The sequence below is a fragment of the Onychomys torridus genome, chromosome 6 (assembly GCF_903995425.1).
Source record: "Onychomys torridus chromosome 6, mOncTor1.1, whole genome shotgun sequence".
Lineage (NCBI taxonomy): Eukaryota > Metazoa > Chordata > Mammalia > Rodentia > Cricetidae > Onychomys > Onychomys torridus.
Window position 1 is genome coordinate 19665875 of NC_050448.1, and position 24027 is coordinate 19689901.

At 41.0% G+C, this 24027-nt stretch overlaps 1 protein-coding gene across 1 annotated transcript in view; it reads left to right on the forward strand.

Moving 5' to 3' along the window:
* Fat4 (FAT atypical cadherin 4) overlaps window positions 1-24027 on the forward strand; it is a 137167-nt gene that overhangs the window by 77955 nt on the left and 35185 nt on the right. Inside the window, exons 7-8 of the mRNA XM_036189284.1 lie at window positions 16004-16184; window positions 22836-23086. Of these exons, the coding sequence (XP_036045177.1) occupies window positions 16004-16184; window positions 22836-23086 (432 nt within the window). The remainder of the gene's footprint in view (window positions 1-16003; window positions 16185-22835; window positions 23087-24027) is intronic.

The window sequence follows — 24027 nt, forward strand, 5'->3', positions numbered from 1 at the left end:
ATGGGCTCTTTTTACTGTGAAACTTTTCATAATTATACAGCATGCTGAAATTATTGTTGAATATGCTCAGTTCCATGCAGTCAGCATACTGTTTAAAAGCCCCACTCAAAAACCAGTGAAGGACTTTGGGATTACAGTTAATGACATAGTCCAAGGACAGTGCCACTCGTTTTTAATTGTAATGCTAGCTTCTCTTTTCTTGCTCCTGCCTTCACTTCCAACCTCTTGGGGAAAAAAGCATTATCCCTTCTATTTTTGGTGTAGATGAATTACCTTGTTACATTGTATCAAAGCTTCAAAACCCCAGGGAGTGAGGAACAGAATATGGTGTGTCAGCCACATACTTAATCCAAATTAATCTGAGACCTGTTTGTCATGTCCGTGTTCTGCATCCTTTACAGCTCTCAGACTCTAGGTGTGAGCATCCTCCCATAAAACCAATGGAAACTGGCTGTGCAAATCAGCCAAGGTCCTCGGAGAAGAGGGATTGAACTTGGTGGAAACTGGTAGGGAGCTGGATTTTAGAACCAGGGTTTTATTGCTAAGCTAGGCCAACCCCCGCTGTCTTCACTTGTTAGAACTGGAAGCATGTGACCAACCCCAGACACTTAGAAACACAAATACAGTTTGTGGAAACAAAGTGGCAGGGAGCAGAAACTAGAGGGAGGAACTTGGACCCTCAAGGCATCTGTCTTCATAAACTTTGCTGTTCTGGGAGGGAGTCCAGTGGTGGTGGACATTCTGGCTGGTGTGTGGGAGGGAAATAGGATTTGGAAGTGCAGTTTGGGGTAATCTGTGACGTGCAGGGCACAGCACACAGAGAGTCCTAGCAGGGGAGTCTGACTTTGAAGTCTTCCAAACCAAGAGGCATGGCAGAAAAGACCTTCCCACATAGGCCAGAATGCCCTTCCCTCTAAGGACTCCCAGGGATTAGAGAAATCAATGGGCTTGGCAGCAACTGAGGGGATATTGGGTAAGTAAAGGGATGTTGTTTGTTTTTATAGCTTCTTGTGACAATAAGTGCAAAGTTTTATAGAGGTTAACCTTTTCTGCACAAGATTTTTGTTACCATCTCTACTATCCACAACCAAGCTTAGAGCATTTAATCCTTGCTGAGTGACACATAGTCAGTGAATGACCATGTCACAATGAAGCATGGCCTCAGAGCTCAGGATATTCTAAGACTTTAATGTTAAGGAAAGGGGTATTCAGATAAAATATTCATACCCAACTCATCTGGTAGATAACCAGACAGATCACAGCCAGCACAGGAAAGGGCTGATATATATATATATATATATATATATATATATATATATAAATTCAAATCACTCTTGTTTGCATTCTGGTTTCTCTATCATTTGGGTGGATTGTATTATCATTCTCTATCTTCTGTGAAATGGTGTAATGGTGTCTGAGTTTTTGTTCTTGTGGCTGTGCTAAAATACCATGAAAGAAACAACTTAGGGGGAAAGGGTGGGTTTGTTTCTTAATTTTAGGATACAATTCCTTATTGTGAAGAGGTCAAGGTGGCAGGAAGTCTGAGCTGTTGGTCACAACACATCCACAGTCCAGAGCAGAGGGCAATGTGTGAACACATGTATGTATGGGAGTACTCAGTTTGCTCTCTCCTCTCTCTTCAGTCTAGGGCTGAACCTGTGAAATGGTATTGCCAACAGACATTCTGGGTGGATCTTTGCATTTTGGTAAACCTAATTATGAAAATTCCTTATAAACATGTAGACAAGCCAACCTAATCCAGGTAGTTCCTCATTGAGATTCCCTTCACAGGTTATTCTGGATTATGTCAAGTTGACAAAAATAGACCATCACAAACAATAAATATAAAAGTCTTCCTGTGAGGTGTAATCATGTGCTATCTGTTAAACTGTTCATTTTATTACTACTTGGCAGAGTACACCATAATTTAATAATTTCCACTAGAGTCACTGGTAGCAAAATCCCCAATGAAGACTCTGAGCATCACTCACTCCTGTACCCACAGACAGCAAGTAGGCATCATGTTGAACATCTGTGCCTAGTAAGCTCAATTGTCAGCTTAACATGGACAGTCCAGAGTCATCTGAGGGAATGTCAATTGGGGATCTGCTCAGATCAAATTGCCCTGTGGCCATATTTGAGGAATTATCCCAATTGTTGGTTGATGTGGGAGGGTCCAGCCCAATCTTAGACAGTGCCACTCCTAGACAGGTGGTCCTGGTATGAGAAAGCAGAATGAGCAAGCTGTAAGGAGCAATCCACTAAGCAGCATTCCTCTGTGGCCTCAGCTTCTGTTCCTGCTTTGAGTTCCTGCCCTGACTTCCCTCAGCAATAGTCATCTGAAAGTGTAAGCCAAATAAACTCTTTCCTTCCTCAAGTTGCTTCTGGTCATGTTGTTTATCTGGGTAACAAAAAGCAAACTTAAAAGAGTTCATTAGAATATTTTCAAGCCATTGACAGTCATGACCTTGATGACTGACTATACCATGTGCCCAAATCATTTCCATAAATATTTATTTACACATTTTTTAGAATTTTATTCTTGAATATTGTAATTACCCCAACCCTTCTCTCCCTAACTCCTCCTGTGCTCCCCCCACTCATTCTCAAATACACAATCTCTTCTTTCAATATTTTTGGAGCACAGATGTTTGAATATAACCCACTGGATCTATTTAGTGTTGCTCATAGGTGTATGTATTTAGGGCTGAGACCTCTGGCATCAGATAACCTATCGGGGCTGGTCCCTCTCTCAGCAGCCATTCATTATCTGTAGGTCTTCATCTAGGGGAGGGGTCCTGTAAGATGTTCCCCACCCATGTTTGAAAATTAACTGTTGTCAGTGTACAGGTCTTGTTTAAATAATTTAAATGAAATTATACCACTTAAGAGTCATAGACTACTAAGAGCCCCTGTGTCAGGCATAGGAACGCCCCCTTAGGGCTGTTTGTAAGAAGAGCCTGAGGGACACCCAAAACAATACAGGCTTTTGCTGTTGCCCTTGGTTTCCCCCCAGAGTTGAAGGTAAGACCCCAACACATTTGATAGGATGAGTAACCCCACTTTCAAGAAAATATAAACATTGATGATATGATTTCACAGAATCCACAGTCCACTCATATTTTCCAGGCTTGAGATCTCTGGCAAGGTACTAAGATGCATACTGGTTGCTATGATTTAATAGTCAGAATAGTAGGTGACATGAAAAAAACAAAGGAGCTGAGATGACATGTTGTCAAATCTGTAGTGTTTGAAGATCAGAAAAAATGTTAGAATACTCTTCTGAAAAAAGTCTCACAGTTTTATTCCATATCTTACAAATCACCTTTGCTTTATTCTCTTGAAACTTTTACCTGCTGGCAGCCTAGGGTTGACCAGCTGTGGCAAAATGCTAGGAATTGACGCCATGGTGTATTAACCAGGCAGAGCTCTAACCCCTGGCCTCTGTCCTTTATTTATTGACTGTATGTCCACAAGGCGGTGCATGGAGAAGTTCCCTATCTAATGTTCCTGGCAAGCACTACTCAACTGAAAAACTAAAGCAGAACAGGCCATATCAAAATTCCAGCTCACCTTTCTTGTACCATTAAAATGTTGAACATGCTGCAGCTTAATTAAATGTGATATTCTGCTTGTCTTCAGTCAAAGATATGAACATTTTGCTTGCTTTATATGTTGATTGTTGGCATTTGTGTTATGTGTTGCTTATTTTTTATTTCTTCTTGAGTATGTAATACAGCAGAGTAGAGGCCTTCTGAGCCTATGTTGCTTCCTCATAGAGAAATAAAAGCCGTCGGGCATTGGTGACGCACACCTTTAATCCCAGCACTTGGGAGCAGAGCCAGGCGGATCTCTGTGAGTTCAAGGCCAGCCTGGGCTACAGAGTGAGTTCCATGAAAGGTGCAAAGCTACACAGAGAAACCCTGTCTTGGGGGGGGGGGGGAGAAAAGCCATCCTGGCTCTTCTGGTGGAGATCATATTAACACATCTAATGTTCTTCACAGGGCTACATGCCCTGTTTCTAAGTAACCTCCCTTGCAAAGGTTTGCCAACCGTGTTCTCACAGTGCAGTACACAAGACGTCTTAGGTATAAGAAACAGCATGAACAGAGAAGTCACCACAGGATACTGAAATTTTAGTATGGAATGTTAATTTATAAAATGAAAAGCTAACCTTGGAGTTAAATACATAGACCTTAGTGTTCAACCTAAGATTAGAGACTTCTTCCATGTTCTAGCTACAATGCTTTAGACACATTGCCTATAATTTATTAACAATATTAATGCTGGCATGCATTTTTATTGTACAAAACAGGTAAGAGCCTGGGTTATTAGTTATTGGTATCAGGTCTCATACTTGATAGACATTTCTTAAGCTTAGTAGAGCCACCATAAATATTGTGACTCCCCCACCACCCCTCTATGTTTACAGTTAGTGAAGGAAAAAATCTTACTCTTCTTTGTCCAGCTTCCTCTGTCAATTAAGTTCATTAACAAGTGGGCTCAGATTCAGCAAGGCTCCAAATTGTGGAGTGTTCCTGTGATTGTCCTCTCCACTGTGACTCACCTGCCCATTTGAAGGCAGAGGTGACAGCCTCCTCAATGCCTACCTTTCCTCTTGCATGCTGTTTTATTCTAAAGGCAGCAGATGAACCTTTGAGATCATAAACTGTATCACTGTATCTTGTTAATGCCTTAAAAAATCCTCCAATGGTTTCCAAAATCCCTCCCGAGGTTACCATTGACCACACAAGCTATGCAGGCACTTCCTGCCTGCTTGATCCCCTCAAACCTTCACCCTTTCCTCCCAACCTTTCACTCTGTAACAATGTTACTAGTTTTGTTTTTAAAATAGTGTCAGGGCTGGAGAGATGGCTTAGAGGTTAAGAGCACTGACTGCTCTTCCAGAGGTCCTGAGTTCAATTCCCAGCAACCACATGGTGGCTCACAACCATCAGTAGTGAGAGTATATATAATGAATAAATAAATCTTTTAAGTCTCATGTAGCCTAGACTGGCCTGGAACTTGCTATGTACCCAGGATGATCTTTAACTTCTGACTCCTGGTTCTGGGATTACAGACTTGTGCCATAAGGTTTAGTTTGTGAGGTGCTGGAGACTGACACTACGGCTTAGTGCATTCCAGGTCATTATCCTGCACTTAGCTGTTTCCCAGCACCCCTTGTTAGTTTGAATCCTGCCAACATGTCTTCACAGCACAGAACCTGGCAGCTGCAAAGGATTTGGGTCCTTTGCATCTCAGGATCAGATACTAGGGTGACTGCCCACTGCTGATGTTAAGCAACCTGGCTTGCTAGGGAGCCCATGGCCTTTCTGCTGACCTGGGGCTTTGCGCTGGGGCTCTGTTTGCCTTGGGTGCTCATCTCTGCTGAGTGTTCTTTAGATTTGTTGCTGTTGTGTTAGCTCAGTGCTTCTCAACCTTCCTAACACCACAACCCTTTAATACAGATCCTCATGTTGTGATGACGCCACAACCATAAACTTATTTTTGTTGCTGCTTTGTATCTGTAATTTTGCTACTGTGATAATCCTAACATAAATATCTGTGTTTTTTAATGGTCTTTATGGGTCGTGACCAACAGATTGAGAACTGCTGCTATGGAACCATTTCTTTCCTGATTATTCTGTTACTATACCTAGGCAAAATGTCAGCTGTTCATATGGGACCTACCTGACACTAAACTCACATTTCTCCTCCCACCACCCAGAGTCTTGCTCTCTCTTCACTTGCAGTTTCTTCCTAATACTGATTGCTGTCGAAAATCATATGCTTATATGGGACATAACATACCTGGGTTTTTGTCTTCTGTTCCTCCTCATCTCCTCATCCTTCCAAGAGAAAGTCAGGTTCCAGTGTCTGCTCAAAGAAAATCACTAGAAACAAAATGGATGCCTAATAAGATGAGTGGAAATAATAACTGATAATTGCTCATCAATTACTCATTAGCCTCCTGTTTTGAGAGCTTGTTTGGGAGTCCTATCAGGGATGAGCAGCTACAGGAAGAACCCTGGCTAAAGAAGAGTGTCCCACTACTGCCCAAGAGTGTCTTTGTTAACTGAGCGCAAAGTGGAGCAGGGAGGGGGAAGAATGGGACAGCACTTAGCCAGCCATTAACAGAGTGGCAGATGTTGCAGCCAGATCACCCTCACATCTGCCATCCTCCCATTTTAGTGTGTGACTGCCATTCATCTTGACTCATCATACTTGTATTTAAAGTTCCATTACATTTTTTATCAGTAGCACATTTGTGAAAAAGCCTCCTGTATGGAAAAGTGCAGTTGAATCACTCATGGCTGGGGTTCCAGGGGCTTCTGCTTGGTCTTGGTTATTTAAACTAATCTCTGTCTTGAAATGCAGCAGGAGTATCTGAAGTTCAGGCTTCTCTGCGTGACATGATGACAGTGTCTGTAAGGAACTACAAAGGAAACAGATTGTTTGAAGTGCTTAAAATCTTCCTTGAGCCAAATCTGGCTGTAGAGACAGGGCCCATGCCTCTCCCCACACTGAAGACTTTGTAGGCTGCCTTCCTTTTTTGATCTACCACCTTCCAAAATTCCTTTATGTCAAAATATTCCGTATGCTGAGATACTATGAATTCTAAACCTTTTTCGGGCAATAGTTAATGATTTTATTCATTTTGAAGGTGCATCCCTCTGGATATGATCATGGATGTGGAGGTGAAGGAAGTTAAGAAGCCAGATAAATAAAACATGCGTCATACAGAGACCATTGGTCTGAGCAAATGTTAAATGTGAACAGTAAAGATTTTAGGGCAGATAATACTCTCAGTTGCCCTCCAGGACTTGAGAGTAAGACTCTGTTGCTGAAGACACCACATACTTGGATCATAGAACATCAGGAAGTCAAGCTGGTACCAGTTAGAAGCTTCATTCCTACTGACTAGCTTCACAGTGCTGGAAGGTGATATAAATACTAAGGAGGAGAAAGTAATCATCAATATCACCCAGCTATGAACCCTTTGAGCTACAATAATGATTGGACAGATAGTGTTTAGCCCCTGGGGCAATAGTGACATGAATTTTATGAGAGTAACCAATCATTTCAGACTGGATTTAGGGCCTGTTCTGTGGGGCAGAGCCCGTATCTTGCATTGTTATTGGGGCCAAGAATCTTTGCTAGACAGATCATAGGCTCTAGGGGAGAACCTACTACTATTATTCTGCTGAATGGACAGAGTCCTAAAATAACTCCTATTGACTTCACACTATGCCCACAAATCATTGAAATGCTCACCCCTCGTCAGAGATGCTTCTCCTTAGCAGTTGGCACAGAGGTTCTTAACTGGTCAGTGTGCAGAGAATAAGAGACCATGGAGTGCTCATCCCTAAATGGGACATCTGTGTCACATCCTCTCTCCCTAGGCTCAGGGATTTTCATAGTAGATGGCCAGAATATGAGGGTCAGAGATGGTGGAGGACTTCAAGGAAACTATGTTTTCTGGACATAACAAGGCAGTTGCACATATGAATTCACAACAATTGTGACTGCACAAGCCAGACAAAGTCCCAGCATAAAAATGGGGTGTGGCCATCAAAGGGGCTAGAAGCTGTTGACAATCGATGGATGGCTATTGTTAGTTTTCTTTGATGTGTGGTACCTTGTCAAACTCCAAAGCAGGCCTCACACCTAAGAGGAGTTGGGCACCACGTATAGATAAAACAAACAAACAACTAAGCCACATCAAAACCAAAGGCAAAGTTGGATGGGAAGGGAGGTGGGTGTGGATCTAGGAGGGGTTGAGGGAGGGGAATACATATGATTGAAATATGCTGTGTGATATTCTCAAATGTTTAATAAAATATTATTTTAGAACAAATATTTTATTAGTGGAGATTATCAAGAATTGTTTTTAGACATGTTTTATTTGTGAAATAATGAGAAATCCAGTTAGATAAGCCAAATGGATGCTGGATATAAATGTTTGTTTTTCAGAGAAGATGTTCAGGTAGGTACACCTTGGGGTATGATGACACTCTGTAGGTATGAACTCTGTGTACACTTAGGTGCTTCTAAGAAGAAGACAGCACATCATCTCATTTACTATCCCAATAGCTAATTAGTTACATATAATTTTCAAATTTGGCGATTTAAAAATAAAAGCCCAACCCCTGACTGATTACCAGTGTCAAGGCCCTTGGGTGGAGTCTTTCTTAGCTACCATTTTGGGCACTTCAAAAGATATCAAGGACAAGTTCTTTGCTGAGCCTGACTTTTCCTTCTATAGAGTATCTATGAGTGTCCTCTTTGGGGACTGACATTTTTATTAAAAAAAAAAACTGACAGGAATTTAGAAAATACTTGTAATTCTACATCAATAAAATACCTCTTGTGGGAGTCTATTTGTAAAGTATAGTCTCGCATTTACCATCCTCACCATAATGGGAAATGTACATTCAAGAGTTTCATACAGTACCTATTATATTATATTATACTATATTATACTACCATGGCATGACATGTGTGATGAACTTTGTACACATGTATAGACATTTTGGTTGAAGTTTTGCATTAAATAAGGGAGGGAAATTAATCTGAGCATAAATAAAGTGCTTCATCCCTGGTCTATTTGGAGATTAAAATAGTGCAATAGTCTGACTGCAGATTTGTCCAGAAAATTCCTCTTTAGAGTGTCTGTGAGTTGGGATAATTAATAGGTCTGTGGGGATAAGTGCAGTTATCAGCTTTTCTAATTAAGGACATTTATCATCTGGCTGAAAGATGAAATGGGCTGCATTCTGAGACAGGGTGAGAATTGTGGTTTTGGTGGAGGAAAACATGTGTTCACAAAACTTAACTTGAACAACTAAAAGAGCCAAACACCATGTGCCATCTTCCACCATGGTGGGACCATGATGACATTTGGAGTGAATAATGTCCATCCCATTGCTTAGTCAAAGGGGGGATCAAGTGGATCTCCAATACAAAAGAGGCTATGGTGGTTGGTACCACCTTACACATCTGAAGAGAGTTTTATTGAGTATTTCGGAAAGGCTGCATTTTGTTGACACAAGTGTACCTGAGAAAAGATTGCCTTGTCTATAATGGTGAAGATTTTTAAAAATGAAAATCAAACCAATAAGCCTATGAGTGAAACCGTGGTGGAGTTTCCTTTAGTTATCAGACATCAGTTTCATGGAGTTTCCTTCTACATTTGAATATATGAGGTGAATTTGATTGTGGCCAAATAATGACTTTTTTCCTCATTTCTAAAAAATAAGTTTTGATTTTAGCCAGGAACTCAGTAACCAATAGTTAGATGATTTTAATTAATAAATTAAAATCTTAATTTCAAAATGATTGTTTCATTTTCTCTCATTTCTAATGAGGCTTTGTATCATTCCCTTAGTAACTTAAGCATAACAGTTGATGTATTTAATTTTTTCTTTATATTGCATAGCCTTTAATATTAAAATTTCTTACCATGGAGAGTTTTTATTTTCTGGGGACTTAAAATCAGGCAAAAATTTAACTTCAAAAACAGTACTGAATTAGACCTAGGAATTCCATTACATTCCATAAGATTAAAATTTAATAAGCATCCTGTACTGTCACTCACTCCTCTGTGAGCTTTGGACACCAGAACTCTAATTCTGAAATGAGGAGAGACTGTCCGCAATGTCAAACAAAACACATAAACATTATGCACAGCAGATCGTGGCTTGATTTCTCCATTCTATGAATCTGTAACTTAGCCTTTCCGTTGAGTGGCAGAGCTGATGGAGTTCAGTATTTGCACATGGCTCTGGTGTTTCATGGTTTCGCTCTTCTGGGTTTCTGTTTTCAACTCTACAGCAATTCCTCACAATGTGCTTTCTGTTAGAATAAAACTTCTAGCTGATGCTGTTTAATTTTATAATTTTTAAACATTCTTGTAAAACACACATGTGGCAAGATTTTAACCACTTTGACTGCACAGGCTACTGACACCCAGGACAATGTATAGCCATTTGCAGAGTATTACTGTTTCTTTCTGTTCCCCTTCTCTCTGCAGAATGCAGCTTGTACCGACAATCCTGAAACATGAGCACATGACAAGTGATAGCCACCTGCATATATTTTGTTTGTTAGTGCAGGCTCACAGAATGAGTAACTGGTCAGAACACAGTATTTTATGAAATTAAAAAAACAAATGCAAAGCTGTCAGCCACATTTAAAAAGGCCCACACATTCCATTTGCTGTGCTTTATGAATTCAAGTGTAAACATAACCTGCAAAGCTTTGATTTCAACATGGAGTGGCTGAACTTCTGGCCATTTTCAGGAATGATTTGGTAACAGTGAGAAAAAGAGTCCAATATGACAGGGACAAATGCAACATTTAGACTTTATTGCATCCAACACACATGTCATCACAAGGATCATCATGTGGAGCACAGGGCACATTGTGTGAGGGCGATCAGGAATGAAGTCAGCTTTGCTGAGAAGCAACAGGACAGAGTGTACATTCTGCTTCTGCTCTAGCTTTTCCCACTGGGGAAAATGTGTGTAATGGTGAGGGGCTTACATCAAAGTTCAGTTTGTGTGAGGTACAGACTCTAGGGATGTAGTCTCAGTGATTATATGTATGTTTTATCAAAGAACACTTTTCTGAACCATTTTCTTTGGAAAATAATCTTTGAAACTTAGTTAAGCTTCGTTTTGATGTGTTGGAGCTTACAATGCCACCAGACAGAAAGAGGGCACAAATTTAATTAGTTCCCAAATTCAAGAATAGAAAATGTGACTCAGAAGCCAGGTGTGGAGAACGTTTGCTACATATTCTCAAAATCTAGGAATTATCTTGAAAATTTACCCTCATTTATACATTTGTGAGCACATACATGTGTATATTTATATACACATGCATGTTTTTATATAATATATATAATTTTACACACTGAAATCTGAAATTCCTTTATCTTCTGATTGCTTATTACAATTAGACTTTTGGATTATAATTATTGTTCCAGCTTCTAACTCAAGTGTCCCTCTCTCATAATTTCTGGTTCCTGAGACTTTGCCTTTTGCTTGGTTTGTATACTTGGTCTCTTTCATAGGGGTGTGTCTCTCTATCTGCCTCTCCCCCTGATTGTCCCTGGTTCTGATGAACGAGTCCTGATGAGAGGGCACCGTCTGGCTTTGTGACAGCACCATTCTCACATCTGTTGGGCTACCCTTGGGCTTCACCCTTTCTTGGGATGGAGATACCATTAGGTCTTCTGTGTATATCACTTAGAAATCTTGCAACCTTTGACCTTTGTCACCAGTCTTGCTCTCTGACCCCAGCCTGAGGCTGAAGTCTGCCTTAGGAAACAGTGTTGCTAAGGCTCTTGGCTCATTGAGCTCCACCCACAGAGTTGGACTGTGGCACTGACTTCCACGTGTAAAACAAAAGCCATTACATTAAACAGACAGCACATGGATCTTCATTGTGGACCTTTGCAAGGATGAGTCAGTTTCTCCTTCCCACATTCAGCTTCCAAATCAGAGGAAAGTGACAACGGAGAGTAGTATGAGCGGTAGGGATGCCATTGTTTGACCTCAGATTAATGAATGGAGGAAAGGCTGTCCAAAGAATTGATAACTCCCTGCTCTTGTCTGTAGTCTGAATCAAGAAAAAAAAAGACCTCGTCCTTTAAATTTCAGAGTACCAGTAAAACTGAAAACAGCACCTGATTCATGTAACATGCATTGACATGAGAATTGCCCACCTTAAATAACCGTAGGTCGGACAGTAAGAATTCAGTAATAATACTGGGCTGGGGAGTTGGGTCATCAGACAGGAGCACAGAACTGTAATACTGGGCTGGAGAGTGGCTCAGTGGGGTACTGCTCCTCCAGAGGGCCTGGTTTGCATTTCAGCTCCTATGTCAGGAAGCTTACAACCACTTGCAACTCCTGCTCAGGGGAATCTGATGTTCTTTCTGTGTTCTACACACACACACACACACACACACACACACACACACACACACATACACATACACACACACATACACATACAAGCACACACACACATATACACATACAGGCACATACATGCACACACGTGTACACACACGTACACAAAGGCACATAGATACACACACATAAACACAGGCACTCCCAAAGGTAATACCCACACATGCATGCTGGCACATAGACATACACACATCATACACATTCAGGCCCATAGTCACACACATCACACAGATACTGTACAAGACAGTCACCACACACACACACACACACACACACACATACACACACACACACATTTTAAAACCTTAAAATTTTCTGCTTTTTCCCCATCTGCTCCTGAGTAAACAAAAGTTTTGAGGATGGATAAATGCACAGTGGGCTCCATCACCCTGAGAGGAGTCCTCAGCTTGGTACATGGTTCAATGTGGCTTTGGGATTATCTGTGGGAACACTTGTCAGGCCAGGAGTATCATCATTGCTTCTGCTTGATGTTTCTTTAAAGCTGTCTGTTAAAAGAAGGTAGTTTGGGTTGTGAGGACAGGGGCATCGAATGTGAAGAGTTTTCATTCTTTCTGTTTTCTACTATCTCGGAAAACAGCAGCAGCAGCTGTAGACAAAGGAAGACCACGCTTGCACTTGGTGATGACTGTGAGTCATTGCTGGGGCAGGCTTCTGTGCTGTGAATCATCAGGGTCTTTACCATCTTAAAGATGAACCTTCACTTGTGGATTCCCCAGGTCATTTCTCAGCTATGGCGGCTCATGCCCTTCTGTAGCTTCAGTGCCAAGAGACACGGTGCCCTTTCCTGGTTTCCATGGGCTCTGCACACACACAGTACACATGCATACAGGTGAGCAAAGACTCAAGAACATAAAATAAAAATAAGTCTGAAGGATGAGAAGAGCAATGAGTAACAAAGAATACATTTAATTTATTGTATTGTTTACTGCCCCTTTAAGGTAAGTCTGTTTTTATTCTCTGCTTAGCAAACAGAGGAAAATAGCAGTAAAAGATGCTGAAATAGGCATTGCAGCCAGGTGGTGGTGGCACATGCCTCTAACCCCAGCACTCAGCACTCAGGAGGCAGAGCCAGGCGATCTCTATGAGTTCGAAGCCAGCCTGGGCTTCAGAGTGAGTTCCAGGAAAGGCACCAAAGCTACACAGAGAAACCCTGTCTCAAAACAAAACAAAACAAAAAAGAGGTTGCCTGTTCCCATCTGCTGCTGCTGAGACCTTGATCTAGTTTTTTGCTCACACAGGTGCACGGATACTTTCTAGCTGACTATTTTTTAGTGAAGCCAGGCAGAGAACTGTGAACGTGAGTGAAACTGTGAACTTCCGTTTCATTAAACTGAGTACAATTAAGCATCCAAGAAATGCAGCGCAGATATTAGTCAAAAACAGTCCTCCTCAAAATACATTAGCTTTAATATGTTACTTGTGAGAAATTTTACAACTGAGTCAAGACTGTGGAATCAATATGTCTCATGGGCTAAAGCAGCCTTGTCACCTCCTGATTTTTGTTTCCTGAGCTTGGGGACAGCACTGGTGATTTTCACAGATTACCAAGCCATGTGGCCCTTTCAGCTGCTGGCTCCACCTTTGGCTGAGTTCTGGGCAGACTTCCAGGCAGGGACCCATGTTTCCTATCTTGGCTCTGTTCCCCTCTAGGACCGGGGGACTTTAGCTTTGCCAAGGTCCCTTGAGCTTTTTAACCTCTGTTTTACTCACATGTAAAAGGGAATTGACAGCAGTGCTCTCTCACAGGATCAGGGACAATCATGGTGTCAACTTTGTAAACACATGCATACACACTGAAGGACCTAATAGGCATTCTGTTTCAGATATCAGTGTGTTCATGAGAGGTTAAGGCCATGCTTAGAGATACTTCCTTGGCTGTATTCACAACTAATTTTTTTTGTATGGAACATTCATAACATAACCTTCCTTCTGTCACTTATACTAAGCAACTATTCAAAAGACAGAGTATAGTTTTAAAGGTTACAATGGATTATAGGTAGAATATAGTGGGAGCTAATTTTCTGCCCTGTGTGTAAACCTGGTCTCTGATGGGTAGTATTTCTGTGATCATGAATTTTAACATGTCTTAATGTAAATGAAATACACAATGTAACATAAAACATCTTATTTAGAAGGACATGGACACATACACAGTTTATTACACTGATTCTCAACATGCAGCCCCAATTCAGTGGGATAAGTGTCTGGGAGGGGCTATGCTTCCCTCCACTGTCTACCTTCTCTGCCTGTGAAAGTTTTTGTATCTGACATGCAGTTTAGTACCCACATACAGGAACCATGTATGGGATCACCAGGACCACTGTTTAATTCTGTAGTCTGCTCACTGTGGTTTCTACACATCTGACCATACAGCTATTTGGTCCTTTGTCTTGAGCAGCCACAAAATTCCATTTGAAAGACATTTAAATTGTGTCAAAATAAATATCAGCAAACCACAAGATTATGAGAAAAATATTAATACAGTAAAGCAGTGAACCTCAGCATCCCTCTGGTGATAACGTTACTCCATGAAGCTTATTCCAGCAAGAGAAGTGTGGCTTTCATCTCAGAACCTGGTGGGATACAGATGAGGACCCTGTGCGCTTCCTACAGAGGGAGAAGAGATGTTGGCTGCTTTTGTTCTTTCACTCTTCTGCTCTTTTGGGGCTCTTCGGCTCTTTGGGGCCCACCACCCAGCTCCCAAATAAATATACACGGAGGCTTATTCTTAATTATAAATGCCTGGCCTTAGCTTGGCTTTTTGCTGGCCAGCTTTTCTTAAATTATCCCACCTACCTTTGGCCTCTGGGCTTTTTCCTTTTCTTACTTCTGTGTATCTTACTTTCACTCTTACTCCGTGGCTGGCTGGGTGGCTGGGTGGCTGGCTGGCTGGCTGGCTGGCTGGCTGGTCCCTAACATCCTCCTCTCCTTGTTCCCTTGCTTTTTCCTTCTCTCCCTCCCAGATTTCTCCTTCTCCTAATTATTTCTGCCTTCCAGCTCCACCTATCCTTCCTTATTGTCTCACTATTAGACCATCAGTTGTTTTAGACAGGCACAGTAACACAGCCTCATGGAGTTAAATAAATGGAATATAAATAAAAGAAACATACCTTAAAATAGCATTCTACAACAACAAAGCTTCAGAAGAGACAAGTAACCCTGCAAGGGGAAAAGGAGGGAGTCTGGACTGTGTTTTGTCTTAGATAAAGGCTGTGAATTGCATTGTCTTTGTTTTTATTTGGAAGAATTTACATTTGAAAAGCGTTTACATTTTGAAAGCACAACAAAAGGAGATGATCTTTCTCTTCAGTTACGAGGGCAAACCCACAGCATCCCCACCATTCACCATAAGATGAGTCTGCTGAATTTGAGCAGCACAGACGCAGCACTTGGAGCTTTGATTAAGGGTTCAATTTTGACTATATGCTGACAACAGCCGAAACAAAATTAAAATGACTTATTTCAAGCTTATATTAACTAGAAAGGATATTCAGAGTAACTTTTATGAAGATTATTCTGGAAAAATAATCTGAAGATTTTTTTCCTCTTTATAAACAAGTATTGATTATACAGAAAAGAGTCTTAAACACTTGAGTCTTATTGGATGTTTGTGTACTAGTGGTGATGGTCACGGCAATCCTGTAGTTTATGGACCTGCACAGTTAAAGGCCAATTCTTCCATTTCTGCAGGCTGTCCCAAGTCTTTGCACTATTTTAATATAATTTTAATTACATTATGGGTAGTGTCTCTTCTGGAGTATTATTCCCTTCATTGATAAGTCTATACTTTTGAAACAGAACAGGAGCATGCCAATGTGTTTTTGTGGAGTCAGGAGGAGACAGTTCAGACCTTAGGTCAAATCACATGTCTTACCTGTTTAGAAACTTTGCTTCCGTGTTTTATAACTTTTCTCCCACATCTCTTTCTACAGCTAAAAATGGTTAAATGTATGGCTGTGGCCATCTAAAAACATTAAGACTTTATTTTCTTTTCTTCCCAGGATCCCCAACCTTGACAGGAACAGGGACAATCAACATTCTGGTAGATGATATCAATGACAATGTCCCCACTTTTGCCAGTAGCATACACTTTACTGCAATTCCTGAGGATGCTCCGACTGGGACAGATGTCTTGCTGGTGAATGCCTCAGATGCAGATGCTGCGGCAAATGCCATCATCAGGTATGCACACTGGGCTGTGTAAACTAGTTTTTCACCAGATCTGGTCTTTAAATTAAATGAACATGATATCTAATTGCACAGGGAATTCCATATTAATACACAATACTCTTCCTGTGTCCTGGAATTGAGAATTAGACAGTAATATGATTGCTTCCTCTAAAGCTGTGCATATGAATCTCCATTTTATCATTTACAGTGCCTAGTGATGGTGCAGCTATGATTCCTTTTGCTGTTTGTTGCTGATTCCCTATTTTATGTTCTGTGTTCAGCATGGCAGTGGGAGGTCCTGTACCATGCAGCTGCCTGCCTGGTGATACCCAGTGATACTTAGCTGGTGTGAGGATGGCATCACATGCACATGCTTTATCAAGGTGGTGCAGATTAGGCTCAGTTTTTCCCTGTGCTCCTTAGGAGAATAGTTGACTTTTGATATGATGACTATGCGTTTCAAGAGCTTTAGATGAGGGTTATTGATTGTAGTTAAGATCAGGCCTGCAAGTGTCACATATCACTTCCAGAATGTTCTATGATCAAAGCAGCTTCAGCAGTAGGATGAATACACCCCAGGCCTGAAGGGAGGAAACTTTGAAGCCTTTGGGCATTTATAACCAAGCAGTAACCCCAACATTAACATTTATGTTTTCTTCATTTAAAATTTCTTTATGTGGTATAGCACAAGGCCCTGGGTTCTGTCCTCAGCTCCAGAAAAAAAAAAGCCATTAAAATTTCTTTATGTAAATCCTGGCAACATAGAGGTCAGCAGTGTGGACATTTGTTCAAGGAGATGAGGAGGTGGTCATGTGTTATGTTTGGCTAACATAACCCTGTTCTCTTCTTCCCAGCTAGTCCTAAATGGATAAGGAAAAAAATTTCCCTATTTCCAGAGCCAACCCTTGAAGATAAATTTTTTGCAATTCCATGTGGGCTGTGTGGTTAGGTGGCTAAGAACCCAGTGCCAGAATCTAAAGAGGTCTGACGGTTGTCATAAAAGGCTAATATATGTATTAATATGGGGATGGCTTCATTAATGATTTATTTTTATCATTTACTATTAATTTCTCATGAACAAGGGCCTTTTGGGAAACTGGTCTCTTCCTGCTGCCAGAGATAAGGCATAAGAGGCCCCAGACTCAGTCTCATTTAATAAGCATTGATTTGCTGGTCTGAGCATATATCAGATAAGGCAAGAGGTCTGCTCTCATTGAATTTACCCCTTTGTCAGGTAGTTAGTGAAATGAGACCAAGTAAGATTGTCTCGTGTGTGATGTTACATGAATAGAAAGTGAATGACCCAATTAGGGATGTGTGAGGGGTGTGCTCTAAAGCTTAAAGTTTGCTCTTGTAATGGTGGCCACGTTAGTCCCTGTTTTTACAGTGACAGATACCTTCTAGAAGATGTTTCAAAGATGGAAGGGTTGATACTGGCCACAGTTGCAGAGGCTTTACCCTGGGATCCATGGCTCTGGGCCTGGGATGAAGGAGATCAGCACAGCTATGGGAACCTGTGATGAAGAGGGCTGCTTACTTCATGGTAGCCAGGAAACAGGCAGGAGTCACACAAAGGGCCAGGGCCTCCCAATGCACACCCTAGTGACTCGCTTCTCCCCCTAGGCGTCACTGTCTACAGCTCCAACCTCCACGAGTCTGTTCACATTTTATGCTCAGGTCATAGGTTTCTTGATCTTTGAAGACACCCTTGCAGACCCACTCTAAGGTATCCTTTCCCAACCTCCAGTCTCTATGCCCAATCAAGTCACACCATTAACCTTCAGTGTGTGAAGCTATAAAAAATATTTCAAAGTAGGGAGCCTACAAATTGCTTTGGTGTAGTGCATGCAATAGTAGATGCTGGGAAAGACAGGGTCATGGGGTTATCAGGGGGATGGCTTCTATGATGGCTCCTGTTGCTGCATCCTCTGGAGGGGATGCTGCTGTACCATCACAGAAGGGATGAGCAGATGCAGATGAACATGTCCCCATGTTCTTGTGGACATGAGAAACCTCACCAAGCACTTAGCAGATGGACTGTGTCAGGTTATGTCCTTATGTTGGAAGGGTTACACAGAGGGGGGGACATGAAGTTGGTACATCTAAGAAGGACACCATGCCAGGGTCAGTGTGACAAAGAGGCGGGGGAGTCAGGAGCAAAAAATTTAAGACACTCTAAGACTTTTGGGTTACAGTGTAAAATTAAGTTCTTTAAATTTTGTTTGCATATGGGAGACTGTTGGAATGTTTTAAAGCTGAGGTGCAGAGACTTGTGTATTCAGTTTGAATTAATGAAGTAAGGTCCAAGAATGTAGAAAGAAGCATGGAGACCACATAGGACTAATTCACATAGAGATCTAAGCATATACCAAGGTGGGCTTGCCTAGCTGGTGGAAAGGAAGTTGAGAGACAAGAACAGAGGCCTAATTGTCACTGGAAGTGCCATGCACTGCAAGGACAGAATGATTGTCATCTGGAAGTGAAGCTTTTGCCTTGAGCACTTGGTCAGACTGTGGAGCAAATCAAGAGTTTTATTTATTTATTCCTCCCTCTTCCCCTTTATGTGATGTGATGCGTGCGTGCGTGCGTGTGTGCGTGCGTGCGTGCGTGTGTGTGTGTGTGTGTGTGTGTGTTTGTGTGTTTGTTTGTGTGCGTGTGCATGTGTATGTGTGTATGTGTGTGTGTGTGTGTGTGTGTGTGTGTGTGTGTGTGTGTATGTGTGTATCTAATTCTGTAATTTACATTGTCCTAATTCCTGGAAGGCTGGAGCTCTCTTATACTAAAATTTAGCGTTGTTGTAATTCTTTATTACCCAGCGATAGGAAATCCTCTCCAAAATGAGCAGCTAGCACATTGCTGGAGGGTGGTGGGAACTATCTGAACTGTTTCAATTCCCAGCCTGAGGATGTGGGCTCACCAAGTGATGCTTTCACTCACTTACCCACCAACTGTTATTATTAGTGTAAAAAGCTATGGCACTCTGCTGGTTTGCTCTAGCACATATGAAAAGTGCCTTTCTGTGATTTTCAACCATGGTGCTTGATTTAAAATTGGTCTAGCAATGCCTTGAGGGCTGGGGTCCAGCTCAGTGGCAGAGCACTGCATACTAACCTATGTGAAGCCCTGGGTTCACTCACTAGCTCCACAAGAATAGAATTCATTCCTTGGATGAATGTCTCTAATACTGTATGGTTACCACATTGTTTGTTTGTTTGTTCCAGCTAGGGTCTTGCTGTGAGTCCTAGGCTGGTTTTGAACTCCTGGCAATCTTCCTGCCTCCTAAGTGCAGTGATCAGAGAGCTATGTGCCACAACCCTGGCTCTACCACAGAATTCTTGAAAGGAGGTTCACACAACTTTATTGTCCCTCTGCCATTTACTCCTAACAGTCTTCCACTCTGATTTTTTCCTTCGTTGTGTTACTAAACTACAGACTCTACCAGGGGGCTGTTGAGTCTTGTCTTTCTTTCACCTTAGGGTAACATTCATTCATTCTTGCTGCATTTCTTCCTCTCTTTTCTCTGACAAGTGTTCTCCTCACTGACTCTGTGAGTCTCACTCATCCTGGCACTCTGGCCACACATGGAGAGCTATCTGAATTTCCTTCTCTTCTACAAAACAGTTTAAACATTTTCCATAGCATTTCTGACACTTCCATTTTCAGAGGGAGGGAGAGATGGAGAGAGAGAGAGAGAGAGAGAGAGAGAGAGAGAGAGAGAGAGAGAGATGGATGGACGGATAGTCGGACAGACAGACAGACAGACAGATAGATAGACAGACAGAATATGAAGTACTCCTTCCTTTGGTTGTGCCATGTTTATGTCAATTATTATGCACTATGTCTGAACGGTACATGTGACTGTGTGACCTCACTTCTTTGTTTGTTCATTTGTTCCTTCCTTCCCCCTCCCTCCTCATTACCTTCCTTTCCTCTCTTGCTCCCTTCCTTCCTTCCTTTCTTCCTTTCTTCTTTTCAATCTACTTTCTCTTCCTCCCCTCCCTCCCTTCCTCCCTTTTCCCCTTCTTCCTTCTTTCCCTCCCTTCCTGTTTTCTCTCTTTCTCTGTTTCTGATATGGTCTTATTAGGCCATTCTGGCAAGCCTGGAACTAGCTATATACTCCAGACTGGCTTCAAACTTGCATAGATCCACTTGCCTCTACCTCCAAGAACTGGGATCAAAGACATGTATCAACATGCCTGGCCCCAGGTGTGGCATTTCTTATCTTCACTATACAACCTCACTAGAGGTTTTCCCTCTTAATAACATAGTATGATGGGCAAGGAGCATGTTGAAACCACCAAGGCCATACCCCCCTTATAGATCAGCTATTTGTGTAGCTTGTGAATGTCTTTGTACATAGATTTCCCCATAGATTTAGATACTTCATCTACAAAGATTCTAAGGCTGAAACTAAATGGTTAGAATCATTTTGAATTTCAAGGAAAGAATACAGAAATTTCCTAGAGCCAGTAACACAGTGAGACATTGATCACATGTTGGAAATGTTTAAGGAACAGCATAGACATTCAACAAGTAAAAGAACACCACTAAATGTTTCAATGACATAATGACTATACACAGTCCCTGAGGGCCCCAGAAGCCCAAGAGTTTGCAGAGTGCTGAGAACCCAACAGAGCCTCCAATAAGCAAGGTGTCAAACTCCTGACCCAGACTTCATGTCACAGTCTATTTATAGACTGGTGTGTGTCTCTCTCTCTTCTCAATGCGGAAGAATAAATTAGCAAGCAATGGGTGTTACAGCATACTCCATATTTAAAATAAACTTTTCATGCATTTCAGAATTTAAGAAAGCCCCCAACAAGAATCATCAATGTGGTAGTTTTTTGTTTTTGTTTTTAATCGAAATATTTTACCTATTTTTAAACTATCTTCCAGGCAGTACTATGTTTGAAGGCATGGAATAAATGACCTATGTTTTACAATAGGAGCTTCCTTTATCAGTTAAACTTGCAGCTGCTGGGACATGACCTGCCTTTCAACCATTACTCCTTGTTCTCTACCATGGAGAAAACATGGGATTTCAGTTTCTTTCACTTTGTGTTGCTCACAGTTTTTAATGGGTTTTAGGGGAGGAAATGGTTGAAACTTGATTTTTGTCGCTGTTAAACTGTTGAAGAATGTTCATAGCAGAACAAATCATTTTTTTCCTATTAATTATTGGAAAATGCCTATGGCCACCAATGCTAAGTTTTCAGAGTAGAGATCACATGCTTCTATGACCCAGCTCCCCAGGAACTCTCAGAAAAGCAAATTCCTTTAAGTATTCCACAAACCTTGGTTTGATAACTTTTAGAATTTTGTCTGTAAACCTCTGACATTTTTACTTAAAGTAAAAGGTTTTAACTGTAGAGGGGTGGTAGTTGTACCTTACTACAAGGCTCTTCAACTCTAAGAAATACAATAACTTTTATTCTGATTTAGATTTAATTCTGGCATATATGTATGCCAAAAATTGTGCAGCCCTGAACAATATCACCTACTTTATACATCCTTAAGTCATTTCTTGACCAAACCCCTTCTTTATTATACTTCTGATTCAGTCTTATAGGACCTCTATTCTTTGTAAATATGAATTCCAAAATGTATCATATCCCTAAAATAGTATAGAAAAGCTGGCATTGGCTTTCAGGTGTGGGCATATTGTAGACTATGCACCTGGTTGTTGTGATGTGAGGTATGTGTGTTTCTTGTCCTGCAGTTCCCAGTAGACATTGTCTACTGCTTTGCTCACATGGCTAAACCAAGACACACACTTGACTCTAAGGATGGCACTTTTATAAAGAGGGAAGGTTTTTAAAAGACATCTGGTTTTACTGATCTGCAGTTTATGGAGTGCAGATTGTTCTGTGAACCTTCAAGTCAGGCTGCTTCTTTGACTGTTATACTGGACTCCACTTTAGACACAAAACCATGAACAGACACAGATAGCCAGCCTCCCCTTCATAGAAAATGGAGAAGCTGCACTCAGTGAAAAATCCTGAGAGTTAACTGATCTGTTTAGCATCAGACTGTCCAGGAAAATGTCATCCTTCTCTGGCAGGGAAGCAGTGAGGCCATCTGAGGAATAAGGAACGAGGCAACATGGAAGCAGAAATGCCTCTCTGTGCAAACAGCCCTTTTGCTTGTGCTGGATAGCCAACATGCTACAAATCCAGTGTTTTGTCTTTAAAGAATAATATCCCCAGGTGATCCTCTTTATTATAGATAGAGCAGAGAAATGCTTTTAAAGGTGCTTTAAGAATGTCCACTAGTGACCCTGGCCACAAACATCAGTGTTAGAACAAGATGTAGGTTGCAATTCCTAGCTTACTTGTTTGAATGACAGCTGTGTTCTAGGCTGATTTTATGGCCTTGCAGTGATCTGATCTGAGACTTCAGAGACTCCTAAGGACCTTTCAGGGCCCTTGTGGTCATTGAACATTTTAGAATAATGATTGCTTATGTGACAGCACAGAACATTTCAAGTAACTGTTTTCTATCTGGATTTTTTTCATTGCTATGTGTTTAAATGTTTTTTGTTAAATATCAAATTTTTGCCATTTGTTTGTCTGTTTGTTTGTTTATTTACTTATTATTTGTAGAAAGCATGTGTCATGACATCATAGCTGAATGTGACCTGCCTTTCCTTGCTCTTTGCTTCAGTTATAGTATCATCGGTGGAAACTCACAGTTCACCATCAACCCATCCACGGGACAGATCATCACCAGTGCATTGCTGGACAGAGAAACCAAAGATAATTATACTTTGGTCGTGGTTGCCAGTGATGCTGGGGCTCCAGAGTCTCTCTCCAGTTCTACTAGTGTGCTTGTGACAGTGACTGATGTCAATGACAACCCACCCCGGTTCCAACATCACCCGTATGTCACACACATCCCATCTCCTACTCTTCCAGGTAATTCAATAGTGAGATCACTCAGGTGTGTGTAACTTATGAGACACCTTCTGTGAACAGAGCTACAAGACATAATAGTCTCATCTGGAAAACCCTCTAAAATTCAGGATATGAAGTTTAGATCCAATGAAACTGAAGGAAATGCCAATTCTTACCTTGTAAATTACTTTCTTTTATCCTAGATTAGCTGTGTACAGGACATCACAACTGTCACAGCTCCCTGGTTTTAATTCTTATAATACTTCTTCAACACTGTAAATGAGTAAAATAAATCTCCCTCCATCATCAGTGATGGGCCTATTCTGACATATTATTTGTATGTCAGTTCCTAAGAGGGGACGTATTGTCTTTATTGTTAATACCAATTTCCTCATGGTTGAAGGAAAATAAATACTTCAGTTCTTCGAAGATGTATTTTCAAAAAGTTGAATTAGTAACTAATTCTAAATATTGCATTTTCCTATTCCAATCTTGCTTCTCTTCTCAAGCTTATGAGCCTATTATGAATTGCAATCTTGGTAGCAACATAAGTTTATCTTCCTGCATTAAAAAATTAGTCTATCATTTATTTTGTAAATAGTGGTATATTCTCTTAGGAACTAAGCAGAGATGCTGGCATTTGTAATTTTTGATGAAATTATAAACAATAAGATAAACAAATATCAGTAATATTATCTTCTTTCCTTAAAAATATTTTATTAGAAGAAAAAACTGAGTGGATTCAGTATTTCTCCCCATGATCATTGATCTCCTAACTTCAGAATGTCTGATACCAGTTGAATGAGGAAAATCTATAAACAGATATGCCAGCTTTCCATCAAAAAGAAATACAAATAAGAAGTCATGAATTCCATTTGAAAATTCAGCTGGCATGATACTGCCTGCATGATTCTGATCCATCCAGTGTGATGTGCAGAGGAGAATCCTTTAGTCAAAATGAG